At 61.6% G+C, this 14,929-nt stretch overlaps 1 protein-coding gene across 2 annotated transcripts in view; it reads right to left on the reverse strand.

Moving 5' to 3' along the window:
* Nucleotides 1-14,929, reverse strand: part of SEPTIN9 (septin 9) — a 144,044-nt gene that overhangs the window by 126,427 nt on the left and 2,688 nt on the right. For both annotated transcript variants that reach the window (XM_059150301.1, XM_059150300.1), the window contains exon 2: nt 2,143-2,199. In XM_059150301.1, coding sequence (XP_059006284.1) covers nt 2,143-2,199 — 57 coding nt within the window. The remainder of the gene's footprint in view (nt 1-2,142; nt 2,200-14,929) is intronic.

The raw sequence follows: 14,929 nt of genomic DNA on the forward strand, positions 1-14,929 counted from the left end.
AGGAGTCCCAGGGGGACAGTCGGGCAAGGCTGGAGGGGCCGGCCGCGGGAGGTGAGGAAGCCGGCCGAGGGGAAACACTGTGCAAGCTGTGGGAACCAGGACAAAGGTTGGCCAGAGACAGTGGCCTAGAGGCAGCGACCCACAGAGGCCACTCGAGGCTTGTGGGAGAACACACCGGAAGGCCACTTGGGAGGTCAGAGTGTGGGCATCCGCCTGGGGACACACACGTGTGCATGGGGACACGTGAGGATGTTTCCAGCGGCGCCTAGGACAGAGGAAGGTTTCCGCTGACCTCCAACAGCAGGCCCACACCAAGGAGCCATCGCCCACGGGCAGTACACACGAACAGGGCTACACGTGCCGGCGAGGACGATCTCAGAGACATCGTGTCGCCTGAAAAAGCAAAGAGCACCTTCGAGCCGACGCCCCTCGGATGGCCGACAGGCAGCTGCTGGTCTGCAGGGGGAGACACATGTCGTCCAGACACACAGCACACGTGCGCTGGCAGTGACCAGGGAGTCACCCTGGCAGGAAAAGGCATGGGGAGGGTCCCCCGGGCGCTCACACCGCACCTAGAACACCTTATTTCTCAAGAGGGCTGGTGGGCACACGGCTGGCTTATTTCATTCTTTCCAGTGTTTTTACAGGGTCTACCAATCCCATTTTTCCAAGAAGGGCAGAAAGTAAGGTCATAGGAGGGTGGACCGTGGGCACGGCTTGAGCTGGTGGCCTGTGGCTTCTGCCAGCATCAACCTCGTGAAGAGCCTGAGCTCACAGAGGTTGTGCTGGGATACCGCCCCTGGCCCTCTGGAAGGACTAGGGGTCTGGGGTCCCGGACGCAGGAGGCCAGGCCGAGTGTGCGACAAGAGGGGAGGGCGGGTGGCGGCTCCAAACAGGGATCCTGCAAGGGTCAGAGGGACCAGGGCACTGAGAGGCTGGGGGTCCAGCGAAGACCCCCATCGGGACCCCGGTCTTAGCCGCGGGACGGCTGGGATTAGAGAAGGAGCCAGGAAGACAAGGAAAGGGTGTCCCGAGGCAGAGCCCAGGCAGGCCCCCCCAGAGAGGATTTCGTGTGTCAGCAGGCGGTCCCAAGAAAACCCAGATCGCGGGCGCACAGCTCTGGGCTGCAGCAAATTATGCCTTAGGCTTCCAAGCGGACCGTGGCAGCGGCTGCCAAGTGCTGACGGCACAGAACTGGCCAGTCTGAGCCCAGGGAAGCAATGGCCAGAGGAGACTGGGTCCACATGGCCCAGGGCGCCAGTCTCCGGACACCTCAACCTCAGAGCTCAGCAACCTGTCCCTGGCCCCGGCACCAGGCGAGGCCCTTAGACCTGGCCTGGCTGCTGGAAGAGCAAAGAAGCAGACCAGCTGCGGGGCCCCAGAGGAAAGTTCCCCAGAAAGACAGGCCGGGCCGTCCAGTGGTTAGTAGCCCGACGTGGCTACAGGGGGCGGAGCTCTTGCGTAACCGCGGATGTGAATCACTCAGCCGCCCGGGAGACCTCCAGCCGGGCGTCACCCTTCCCTTCCCACACCCAGCCCCGTCCTGCACCACAAGGGGCCTCAGACACAGCCGTGGGGACATCGCGGCCTGTGCATCCACAGGCCCCTGATACTCCCACCCCCGTTCCCTGCCAGGCTGCCCCTCGGCTGCCCCACAAGCCCAGGGGTGCCCAGCCCGTGGGCAGGTGACACCTCAGACGGACAACCCTCGCGGAGGTTTGTTGCCGGAGCCCCCTCAGTTCTGCAGGGCGTGGGAAGCAGCAGGGGTCCGTGGCTGCTCAGAGTCAAAGCCTCCTGCCCTTGGGCTGCCCGTCTGTCCCTCCGCGCCTCCGCGGGGCAGCCCAACAGCATCCACACCCGCCTCGGTCCTCTGTCCTCTGTCCCCCACACACACGTGGCCTGCTCCCTGGGCCAGGGCTGCCTCCCTACAGAGAGGCGCCCCCGCTCCCACGAGGCCCACCTCTGGCAGACTGTGCTCAGCAGGCCTGAAAGCCACCTGAGTCGGAGCCATCAAAGACCAGGCCTCCCTGGGCGGCAGGCAAGCCCCCCCCCCCCTCCGCTCACCTCAGAAGGCCAGGTGGGCTAGAGGGCTGGGCCAGAAGAACCGGGGGGGGGGGGGTCACGGCTGAACAAGCTACTCACCTGGGCCGGTGGGGTCGCCGAGCTTCCGGAGACGGTTGCTGGAGGTCCGCGTGACTCCTAGAGACAGGGGCAGAGGGCAAAGGTCACACCGGGCCGCTGGAGGGCGGTTCGCACGGGAGATAACCTCACCCATGCTCTGCAGGGGGCTCCAGGACCAGGAACCAGTGGCCCTGGTCCTCCCCCCGTGACCCCCTGACCCAGCTGCCACCCTCAAGGACAGCTACTGCCTTCCGGACGCCGGTGGCTGGCGGGCACCAGGCCGAGCCTTTGGCGCAACGTTTCCCGCCCAGCTCTCACTCCCCGTCTCACAGCTGCCTTTCAGCGGGGCTGAGCAACGTGCCTGGGGCCGCACAGCTACTAGCAATTGAGCCCATCAACCTCCAAAACCCAGGCTTGGCCAAGTGGCTCCTCCACCCCGACTGTCCGCAGGACGGTGAGAGTGCTGGCGCCCAGTCAGGCTCCAGCCACCCCCGGGATAAAGCTGGTCGACCCGCATGGCGAACTGAGATTTCCCTGCACCCGGGGCCCCGACCCAGCCCCTCTGCTCTGGGGCGGGGCAGAGCCGGACTGGATTCAGGAGCGAAGGATGAGCGGGTCCCTCCCACCACCGCAGCAGGGGAACGCGGCCCCGTGCTGCAGGCGCCGGGTCCCGACACGCAACCCCCGGGTCCGGCGCGTGCTCTCCGGAGAGGTTTACAGCAGGCAAGTCCGGACTCGAGGGGATTTGGGGAGCTGCTAAGCCAAGCAAACCCGGGGCTGCCAGGAAGGGGATCCACGGGAGGGACAGGGAGCGCGACTGCTGCTCCAGAAGCGGGCTCCCTGGGCAACCAAGCCATCCCTTGGAGCTGTAGGGACACCCCACTTTGGCCAGCAGAGGCCCTCCCCACACACAGCAAGAGGAGCAGAGAAGGGGCCTGGGGCTAACCCAGAAACCTCCCGGACCCCCACCCAGAACGCCGGCCTCAGAGGTGCCGTCCTCCAGAGAGGCCCTTGGAACATTCATTCATTCCACAAACCCACTCCTCAACGACGGGCCACGGAGAGGGGATGCAGCCGGCATTGTTCCTAGCGGTTCCAGAGCTCCCGGCGGGCCAACCTGCACGGCGGGCTTCGTGCCCAGCTCCCCGGGGACTCACATGCTCTCCACGTCCCGAGGACAGGGATGGACTGAGCACCAAGAACAGAACGTGTGCGGCTCGTCCTGCAGGGTCTAGTGTTGACAGACACCAGCCGCCAAGCCCAGGTCTCTTTCCAGGGCTGGGGAGGACCCCAAGATGCGCCCCAAATGTTGAACCCAGACGCCGTGAAACAAGGCCAAGGAAGGCATGTGGCAGGAGACCCAAGGGCCTGAAGCGACCAGCGAGGCTTTGAGGAGGCAGGGAGGGCCATGCAGACCCTTGCAGAAGGCTCGGGGGACGCTGGGCGGTCATGGCCACGTCCAAGCACCGAGGGTCTGGGATGGTCACGAGCTCATATCCGTTCCCCACACACCCCCACCGGGCAAATGCTACCACTGCCACTTCAGAGCAGGGAGGCTCGGACATCCCCCGTCTCCGACAGAGCCCCCCCCACCCCACCCCAACACCCCATGTCATCTGACTGCAGCCAATGGCATTCCTCGGCCTCCAGGATGACACAAGCCCGTCCCCCACTGATCTGTTTCTCTGGTGAACCCCGACGATTACAGTGACCTCACCCGGCAGACACACAGGCCTCCCTCCACCGTCCCCGCCTACTTGGACGCACGTCTGCTCACGGCCGAGCGGTGATTGTGATCCCTCCTCGGACGTCCAACCAGAGCACAGGGACTCCAGGCCAGCCCTGCCGGACAGGAAGCCTGGGCCACGGCCTCAGGTCTGCTCGGGCAGGTCCCACCTTGGACTTCCAGAACAGACAGCTCTCTTAAGAAAGGGAGAGGTTGGGCCTGAAGTGGCTTTGGTGGGCTTCCCAGGGCAGGGAGGGGCGGGAGGGGACAGGCCCTGCTCCTAGGGCTGCTGAGGCCTGAGCACGGGCATCCCCGGCCTCCACAGGCCTCCCTTCCACGATGGCTGTCACCTCTCCCCTGAGCGGGAGCAACACAGCAGGAGAATCACCATCTCATCATCACGCCCTCACACACACACACACACACACACACACACGAGCCACTCAGAGGTCCCACTGCCTGGCTAAGAGCAGCACCAGTGAGCCACGCCATGCCCGTGAATCCAGCGAGTCCCCAATATGGAAACCGTACGGGGCGAGAACGGACAAGGAACGGGCCCAGCATTCCTGTGGACTGACTCACTTCCGGCTGCGACTCCCCCTGGGCCGGCGGGACGCCCACCCGTGCCCCTGCCCCTGTCTCTGGAAAAGGGGTAAAAAAGGTCCCATTCTGGTTCCACAGCCCCCCCCCCCCCGCTGCCCCCAGGCATCTGGTCCCCAAGCTCCCTTCTGGGCTCGCCGCTCCCCAAACCCGGGCTGGGGCTGGAGCCATGGCCAGGAGGAAAACAGCATCTGTCTCAGATTTCTTGGGTGGAGTTTTGTTTTATTTGTGCTGTTTATTTTTCCAATTTCCCAAAACACATGGCTGGTGCCAGGCAGCCCCTGGCGCGGAGAAGACACCGGGCACGTTGGTTCCCAAGCCGGGTTGGTGGCGGCCTGAGGTTCCCACCCTCGCACAACATCCCCGCCCAGCGCAGCCAGCCCGCTCCGCCCGGCCTCCGCCGGGGAGGGACACACGGCCAAGAGCTACCGAAGCCCAGCTCCGTGGACCTCATCGCTCAGGCCCGCGTCGGAGTCCAGTGAAGAGGGAGCTGGAGAAGCCTCCAAGCCGTCTAAGCGCTCAGTTGCTCCAGTGGAGAATTGAGTTATTTTCATGTGATTTTAAAATAAAACATATTCTGAAGGAAAGGAGGCGATTTGCAATTTGGCTGTCTGGAGGGAGTTCCCAGAGGCCCGGGAGGCAGGGAAGCCAGCAGTCCGAGGAGGAGCAGGGTTCAAATCCGGGGTTCGCCAGAGACTAGCTGCCACCCTGCACCCCAGGAAATACGGTCCCCGTGCCAGCGCCAGCTGCCTGACCCGCCGCCCGCGGACAGAACGGAGCGCACGCGCACAGGTGACCGAGGTTAAATGGGGCCACACGCCGTGGGCACTCGGCACAGCACCTCGCGTGAAGTAAGCACTCAATAAATTATATGATTATCACAAGTAGCATATTAATCATAATCATAATTTTAAAATGGTTTTCACGGTTATCATTCCCCAGCCACACACGCCAGGCTGAACCCCGGGATCTACAAATTGGCATCGACAAAGCCTGGCTGCCCCGAGCCGATGCGTTTAAACAAACTGAGTTTGTGTAAGACCCAGAGGGAACAGTCATGCTTGAGGAACCCAGGATCTGGGCGCTCTCCGAGACCCGGGCACCCCAGAAACTCCGAGGCTGGGCACAAAGGCCATTTCACAGACAGTCACGAACTGCGCACCCATGACACACACCGGTGAATTGTAACGTGTTAAGCCCCGAGCCCTCGAGTCTGAAACACCCTTCAGGTGAGTCGGGTCAGCGGGAGCAGGGGGCAGAAAGCAGGACTCACGCCTGGCCGGTGTCTTTCTTTTTTAAGATTTTTTTTTCTTTTTTTTAAGATTTTGTTTATTTATTTGACAGACAGAGATCACAAGCAGGCAGAGAGGCAGACAGAGAGAGAGAGAGGGGGAAGCAGGCTCCCTGCCGAGCAGAGAGCCCGATGCGGAGCTCGATCCCGGGACCCTGGGATCAGGACCTGAGCCGAAGGCAGAGGCTTAACCCACTGAGCCACCCAGGCGCCCCCCCACCCCCACCCCGCCGGCCGGCATCTTAAAGGGGATGACAGCGCGGCATTCAGGAGCGGGAGAGAAGATGCCAGACCAGGAGCAGTGGCTCCTCGGTCCTCGGTCCTCCAGAAAAAGGCCGTGATCCCAGGCAGGGCTGGGCGAAGGGGGATGGCCTGGGAGGCGTTTTCCCATAGAAACAGCCTGCGGGGAGGGCCAGCGGAGCCACCGTGGCAGCAGCCCAGGGGCAGAGCCCACCTGCAGGGCAGACACCCTCACGAAGGGGGAAACCGCCCAACTCCCCTTCGCCACGTGGCCCCAGGGCATCCCTACACCGCCCCCGCCCCCGCATAGCAGCCCCGCCCCCCGTCTGGTGGGCATCCCCCTGGGCCTGCAACCTGGGGAGCGTGCACAGGGGAGGCAGGGAGGGCTGCAGTGGGCACGAAAGCCCTGCATGTCCCCCTTCCAGCCAAGTTTTATGATGGGTCGGACCCAGTAAATTCTAAGTTCGAGATGCTTAAACAGGCCCTGAGACATCTAAGCACACTCCCGAGGTCATGGGTCATTATTAGCTGTGAGTTTAATAACCACGCACAGCCTCGGGGCCACAGTGTCTCTGCCCAGGATCCGGCGGCTGTCCCCAGCCCCTCTGGGGTCATGCACAGCCGAGACGTCCTGACCCCGGTGGACGATGACACACACACACGCACACCCCGTTCTGCTCTGTGCCAACAACAAATGAAGTCTGGCCAGTACCTTCCTCCAGTCAAGAAGACACCGTGTTGCAGGCAGAGGCCGCTATGAAAATTCACACCAACGTCCATTTTCAGTAAAGAACAGAAGAATCCATTTTCAACTTTTGTCTTCGAACCTCTGAGTCCGAGTCTCTCAGGAAAGGACAGGGAGGTCCCAGCGACCTTGGCCCGGAGCCGCGTGTGCCTCCACCTCTGAGCCCAGGATGGGGGCGGGCCCCCGGGACGTACAGTCTTCACCCCCCTTTCTCCATGGCTCACGTGCCCACAGGAGCTGGGAGGGGCTCCCCCAAAGTCAAGGGTCGCAGTGGGAGAGTCAAACTCGAGGCTCATTGTGCAAAGAGCCTAAGATGAGGCCATGAGCTCCTCCATCTTCTCCCAGCCGCCGCCCTCGGCCTTTGCTGCCCACAGAGGTGAGCGCCGGACGGACGCACTGGGGAGGTGGGGACGCCCTCCTGATCACGTCCCAAGCGCTGACCGCGTCCCTGGGCAAGCGCTGTCTCTCTGATCCTGAGTGTCCGCGTCTACGCAGAGCAGACTCCTGAGTGTGTGTCACCGAGTTTCCACTGCCCCGGGCACTGGTCAAGGACTACGGAATACAACAGTGACCCGAGGGGACCTGGGCTCTCCCAGCGGTGCTCACGGCCTCCTCAGGAGCCACCCCGGGTGTCCAGCTCACGTGTCGGGAAGGTGCTGGCAGTTTAGGCACATGGCGGGGGGCGGGGGGCTCTGCTCTACCCTCTCCAGACAGCAGCCAGGGACCTCCCCCACGACATGGTGCTGACCAAGGTCCCACAGAGCCCTTCCCACAGAGCTTCACCAGCTGGGCGTCCGGACTCTGGGCCCCACCTCCATAAACTACACGGCCATATAAAATACACTCAGCTAAAAAAAAAAAAAAAAGAAAAAGAAAAGAAAATACACTCGGCTAAACCTGAATTTCAGGTAAACAACAGATAATCTTTAAGCAGGAGGCTATCCCTCCATTCCTCACCCCTCCGAGGCTCTCCTTGGCGTGGCAGAAGAGCTATGGTCCACGGGACGACCTGGTCCCCAGGTCTGCCACCCAGTGCGGGGGGGGGGGGGGCTTGGAAGGAGCCTGGAAGGTGGGAGCAAGGGAGAAATGGGGTAGATCCTGCCCGCCTCTCTGCCTTGGAAGGTTTCTCTGGCCCCTGATCTTGTCTCTGCTGAGTGCGGCAGCTGGGGCCGGGCAGGCCCACCTTTGCCCCACTACTATCAGGTGACAAAGGACTAGGGACACCACCTCCTCCCTCTGACCCTCTGACCTGGGGAGGGGGGGTGGCTTCCTGCGGCTAATCTGTAGCTTGTCTCCAGGAAGCCAAGGAACCTTAAGCTCCAGGCCCTTGGCTGACAGGAGAAGGGCCCTAACAACACAGCCACGGGGTGAAACGCTTTTGTAAAATTTGCAAAATAGAAAATATCTTAAATCCGATCTGGCAAAATCACTGTCTGGGTCCACTCTGCGTTCCTGCCCATCACACTTCTCCTGCGTAAGTACCAGTGGAGGGTGGGGCTCCCACCCAGGACAGGTTGGATGGAAAAATATGTCGAGTTTGGACCCGGCTGGGGTATACTGACGTGGTTCACCGCCATGTCTGTGTTTGCTCAGGGGACTGCTGACCACCCAGGGTGGCCGTCCAGCTACACGCCCTCCGATCTGTGTGTTCTGCGGAATCAGAAGGGGTAAGATGTGAGCACGACCTGAGCGCCTGGTGGAAAGATGCGGGCAGTGGGGGGAAGCGAGATGTGGCATGTGTGAGGCCAGAAACGAGGCCGCGGAAAAGTCCACGGAAAATCATTGTTTTAAGCGGAGAATTCGATTCTCTTCCACGGTGAGTCAAAGCGAAAAGCATCTCTGGTTAGTAATAAACATACAGTTACAAATGCTCCACAGTTTCCTATTTCATTCCTAAAAGGATGTCTCTAAGGAGATATTATCTTCAAGATAGACTTGATCAGAATCCTTGTGTTTGTAGGACAAGAATGGGGGCGGGGCCACAAACTGTGTGAGGTCACACTTCTTTTAAAAAGGGGAGCAATATTCTTTCTTTCTTTCTTTTAGGATTATATTTATTTATTTGCCAGGGAGAGAGAGAGCACAGCAGGAAAAGGGAGCAGAAGAAGAGGGAGAAGCAGGCTCTCCACCGAGCAGGGAGCCTGACGTGGGACTCGATCCCAGGGCCCAGGGATTGTGACCTGAGCCGAAGGCAGAGGCTTCACCAACTGAGCCACCCAGGCGCCCCACAAGTATTCTTTTAAAGACTTCTTTTTTGGGGGATGCCTGGGTGGCTCAGTGGGTTAAGCAGCTGCCTTCGGCTCAGGTCATGATCCCAGCATCCTGGGATTGAGTCCCACATCGGGCTCCTTGCTCAGCAGGGAGCCTGCTTCTCCCTCTGCCTCTGCCTGCCATTCTGTCTGCCTGTGCTCGCTCTCTCTCTCTCTCTCTCTCTCTGATAAATAAATAAAATCTTTAAAAAAAAAAAAAGAAGTCTTTCATTCAATCTGAGAGTGTGTGCGCTTGAGCCAGGTTGGGAGGGCGGCGAGGCACAGAGGGAGAGGGAGAAGCAGACTCGGATCTGAGCAGGGAGCCCTACTCTGGCTCCATCCCACGACCCTGAGATCACGACCTGAGCTGAAACCAAGAGTCAGATGCTCAACCGACTGAGCCACCCAGACGCCCCTGAAGTCCCACTTTTTAATGCATCCCAACTACCAAAAGGAAAAGAACAAACTTTGATTAACCAAAAAATGAATGACCTTTCCACTCCCCCATGAGAAAGTGATGTTACCCAGTCATCGTGTAAAGAAGCGATCAGAGTTCGTAGCCAAAACTACAATAGGAAAAAAACCAGGGCTTTGGGGAAAGCATTGGTAGGTGATTGGTAAAAGCATTCCTATTTTTTAAGATTTTCTGGTACTTATTGGATTTGCCAGCTGTTTAAAATTTACCATTCGGGGGCACCTGGTAGGCTCAGTCGGGGGAGTGTGTGACTCTTGACCTCGAGGTTGTGAGTTCGGCACCACGGTGGGGGCAAAGCTGACTTTAAAAAGAAAATCCTTAAAAAAATAAAATAAAATCTACAATCAGGTGTTCTTTCTTTCCTCAGTCTCAACGAGGAATCACGTGCATGCTTTTCAAGGGCTGTAGAGACACCACACAAGCCGGATCTGCCCCCAGCTGCTGCTCTCCGTCCTCCGTGTTAGCAAAGACCCGACACTGAAGTCCTGTTCCAAGTCCTCGAGCGGTTTCTGAGTCCCGGTCAGACCCCAAAACACACGCCGGGAACGAGCCGTGCCCGTGACAAAGATGAGATTAAGCACAGGCCAGGGGACCTGCAGTCTCGAGAACGGAGAAGAAGCCATCAGAAACTGCTGACCGCCGCAGGAAGGAGAAGGAGGAAGGGCCCCCAGAATGCGCGGAAGGCTTTGCCGGTCTCTGGGTCCCGCCGCTGACCGTGCCCCAAGTCACCGAAGAGCCAGACGTGCTTCACTCTGGCTTCGGATGGTGGCGGGAGTGTAACAGCAGGACACGCCTTGGGGAGGGGTAGGGTCGGGGTACACAGGCCCTGGCGGCGCGGGCTGTGCAGGCAGCGCTGCTGACTGACCCCTGGAGCCTGGAGTTCCAGAAGGAGTCGCCGCACAAGTCACCAGGTAGCAGAGGGAATGGTCACCAGGAGAGGCGGTCAGTCACCTGGGGCGACTGGCCCCAAGATTGGGGCATTCAGGCTGGCTCAAGGAAGTCGGGGGCCACCTCCAAGGTACAGATACGTCCACCTGCAGGGGACCACAGAAGGGACGAAGGGAAGGAGAGCCCCAGGGTGGGAACCCTGACCTCGCGCACCAGCCTGAGGCAGGAAGCAAGCCCTGTAGGCAAGACGGTTGATCTTTCATTGATTTTTAATTAAAAAAAAAAAAAAAAAAAGTTTATCCTCATAGAGCAGGTAGGGGGAGCCCCAGAGTCTCCTCCTCCCCTTAGGGGGACACCGATGGGGGCCCCCACCCTCAAGACTGTCTAAACAGATTCACTTCCCAAAGGCCCCACTTCCACATCCCAACCCCCTTGGTGGGGGCCTGGCTCCACCACAGGGATCTGGGGCCGATCTCCGGAACGAGTCAGTCCTCCAAGCGGACTGATGCGAGCAAACGGCATTTTCTGTTCATCCAGCCTCCCTACAGAACGCCGCGGGAAGAACACTTGTCTGGCCCTGGAGGCCATCCCAGGAATGAGGGGAACAAGGAGTCATCGTGTGCAATGTTTCATTCAGCTAATTACCTGGCGACGTCCTGGTCTCCCAGCAGCCCGCGTCCCCCAGCCGGGAGCGCGGCTGCTGTCACACCTGCAGGTCAGCTCAGAACCCTCGGTTCGAGGGACGGGGACCCTCCCTCCCCATCCCAGCTGGCAACAGAGGGTCCGTGTCGTACGAGGGTGGTTAAGTCCGTTAAGGAACTCCGAAGAGCCAGGAACGGAGCCGTCCACGCATGAGATCTGATTCCAGGTGGAAAGAGCAGAACCAGAACCGGGGGTGCGGGGTGGGGGGGTAGCGCATACCTCTGGGGAAATACGTGCCACCCCTCCGAGGATCAGACGCTGTGCCCGCGGCCGAGGGCGCACAGAAAACAAGGTCACGACTGATGGGACTGAAGAATTCACTTTCCTGTTCACACGGGCAGCAAGCAATGAACAAAACGACCCAGGGGGGCGGGGGGGGGCGGACAAAAGAGAAAAAAGAGAGGCACAGTGTATAGAAAGCTCTTCTTTACGAAAGCAGACCCCCCAAACGGATGCGAAGGTCTGGCAGCTGGAGCGGCGCCCGCTGAGGGGCTGCCCCACCTTGGCCCCTTGTGCCAGAGGTGACGGGACACTGCAGCCGCCAGCAGTCGGCCACCGCCCCCTCCCCAGCCCCACACGGCCGCTGCCGTGTGCCCCGGGAGGTCACGCCACTCCCTGTGTCCCCCGCGGCGTCTACACTGGCTCTCCTGTATGCAGCCATCCGACCCCGGCTCCCCGACACCCACCCATTTGAACCTGCGGCCACAGAGCCAAAGTCACGGTTCTCTTAGTGCGTTTTGTGAACCCCAAATCCCACCCTCCCCGGTGGATTAGCCCAGTCCTTGACAGGCTGGAAGACAACAGGGGTTGGAGTTAACCCACTTCCAAGTGGCTTGGGTTACAGGAACATTCTTCTCCCACTGGGCTTGGGTCCTGGGGGGTGGGGGAGCGCAGTCCCTGGGAAGTCTGTGAAAGCCTCAGGACGCGGGTCAGATGGAGGTGCGGGCCCAGCCCGAGGCAACCTGCCAGCCTGCCCCTGCCTGGCCCCTCCTGGTAACCACACTGCCCAGGAGCAATCTCCAGCCCCGGCAGACAGTCACTGCCGCCTGCCTTTCAGCCGCTGCCCCAACATGCCTGGCCGGGCCGGGCCGAGGGGCCCTGGCTCAGCTCTCAGGGACTCGCACAGCTGCAGGACCATCCCCTGGTTCCCAGGTGCAGCCCGGAGGGCCCACGAAGGCCTGGGCACCACCCAGGTGTCACTGCACGTCCCTCAAGAGCAAGGCCTCTCCGGGAGGCAGAAGGAGGACCGTGGACGACCCCCGGCCCTGTCATCCTGTCTCGGCCCCACTGTGAAACCCCAGGCCAGCAGAAGACCGACTCTCCAAGGGGCATGAGCCAGCAGGACAGAGGTCTCCCCAGCCCTCCCCTCCCCACCCAGCACTTGGTGGGGCCCGCACACGCCACGTGGGGCCTGGAGCCAGCAGCCCTTGGAGGATGACCGGTGATGTGCGTTTCTGCCAGAGAAGGCAGGTAGCCTGGGCCCGAGGGCCACCCTGGGACCCAGATGTCTTCCTCTCCCTGCTGCTGCTCACCTTCCTGTCCCGGGGGGCCTGCAGGCCGCAGGCAGTCACACTTCAGAGAACCAGGTCAGATTAGGCCGGGAACAAAGCTCAGTTGTTGCGAAGCTTCCAAAAGGCCACTGACAGCAAGATGCCCGGGGGCCACCGCCCCCTCCGCCGCCAGCAGCTCAATGCCCCCCTTCACGCAAGCTGCAATGGACCTGGGCCCCGGCGGGGACAGGGAGATAAGGCGGAGAGAAACTGGGCTGGGAGCAGAGGGCCACACTCAACCTAGAGACCCAAGGCCAGGCCACCCCTCCAGAGCGGCAGTGAGAGCCGCCAGAGGGCCGGAAGGACGCTCAGGGCCTGGCACTCAGCGGCACTCTGGGAATGAGTGACTGAACCCACAGGGAGAGTCCGAACAGGCCCGGAAGCTTGGGGAGACAGGCACCCCACAGCTCAGCCCCCGGTCCCTCCGGGAGGCTGGGTCCCTCGTGTGCTCTGCGCTGGTCCCCAGGGGGCTGCACCACCACTCACACCCACGGATCCCCGCCCAAACCCAGACCCCCAGACCACACCTCAAGCTGGGCATTCCACGATAATAGTTCCAACAGAGAGAGCCAGGAACCCAGCAATCACCTCCAGCCCTCCCTCCCCCAAGGCCACTGGCCGATCCGCCCAGGAACTGGCGCTCCTCGCCCCAGGCTGGGCCCTGGCCGGGCGCGGAGGCTTCCTTATCGAGCACATCTTAGACAAACAGCACAGCCCACGCAACACTGCGCACGGACAAACAGCAGTGCAGAAACAAGGTCCCACCCCCAGGTCCCATCCACGAGGGGGGCCTGTGTCCGAGGGCTACCCCGGGGGGGTTGGGTGGGGGGTGGGGGACAGACTTCCTCCCGCTAGCGGGGTCCCTGGGTCCTCAGGTGAGATGCCCCCTGCTGATGCCCTCCTGGGAGGTGGAGCATGTGCACCTGGTGCGCGGGCTCTAGGCCTCTGCTCCCGAGGGGCAACCTCCTGTCCCCTCTGCACCTGTCCTGGCTCCAACCGGCTACTTGGAAGGGGGTGGATCTCCAGGAAGCAGGGGGGCGGCCCCCAACTCAGGTGCATGCCCCTGGACTCTCAGAACCCTCTGGGCTGGCGGGGGCGATGCTGCCGGGCAGGTGACCACGAGCCGGGGTGAGCCACAAGGGCGGGTAGGCGGACCCCCCGCGCCTGAGCGTGTGTCCCCGCCTCGGCACCAGGCCAACAAGAGCGATGGCCCCGGGTCTCAGGCTCGGCCAGCTTGCTCACGACTCGGGAGGCTTCCGGGGTCCACGAGTCCCACGGTCCTGGGCACAAGCCCACAGCGCCACAGACTAACCGCTGCACAAAGCGGCTCTTTCTCGCTGAGACCCCGAATGAGCCAGAGACAAGGGGCAGCGAGGATGGGGGGGGCGCAGAGAAGAGGAAGAACCTGCCTCAGCACCCCTGCCCACGCTCACCCGGCAACCCGGGGTTAGCTCACTGGGGAAGTGTTCTCGGAGGTTCCTCTCCCTTCCTGTAAGTCAGGTCCTAGGGCACTGGGTGTGAGCGAGGCCACACTTTTCCAGGGGCAGCCGCAGACGCGGTCTCTGTCAGGCCCTTCCCCTGGGGTCCAGCCTCCTCCCCAGGCCTCTGGAGCTACCCAGGTCTCTGGAACCTCTGGTCGGCCAGGCACCCCTCTGGGAATATCCCGAAAGCCGACCTCTGACTAATTCCCAAGTGCACCCATAGACCAACCCCCACGCCCTGCTCTGCATTTCTGTGGTTCGAGGGTCTCAGGGAAGCGCCTGTGCCCATGAGAACTCCCGGGGGAGCCAGCGACACTGAAAGGCCAGGGCCCCGTGACCCGGCGTGCAGAGAGAAGCTCAGAACACCAGGAAGCAGAGGGGGTCGGACCCGCGGCCCGCTCTGACGCCGAGGGGCCGAGGGAGAAGCCCGGGCCTGGGTCTCTGAAGCCGCACGGGACGCAGGGAAGATGGGGAGCTGCTGGGCTTCAGACGGCCTTCTCGGCCTTCCTGGAGCGGGGACGAATGAATGATGAAGACAGTCACAGCCGCCGAGGTACCTGGCAGACATTTCTAGGCCTATCACCCGCAGGGGCTCATGCAATCGTCACAAGTCAGCATCAGCCCCAAGCGAGATCAAGCACCTGCCCCACAGCGGGGAGGTGCAGCCTGCCTTCCAAGGACCCCACAGTCGGCCCCAGGCCACACTGCCTGCCCCCGACACCCGCCCTGCCCCCCACAGAACAGCAGGGGAAGTGGGTCCAGGGAAAGCTTGCCGACCGCAGCCCCCCACCCGGAAAGCCCTTTGCTATTCTCCCCCTACTCTCCACCTCTCGCTTCTCAAGGCCCAGGTCTCAATCTGGC

The sequence above is a fragment of the Mustela lutreola genome, chromosome 15 (assembly GCF_030435805.1).
Source record: "Mustela lutreola isolate mMusLut2 chromosome 15, mMusLut2.pri, whole genome shotgun sequence".
NCBI classification, from domain to species: Eukaryota; Metazoa; Chordata; class Mammalia; order Carnivora; family Mustelidae; genus Mustela; species Mustela lutreola.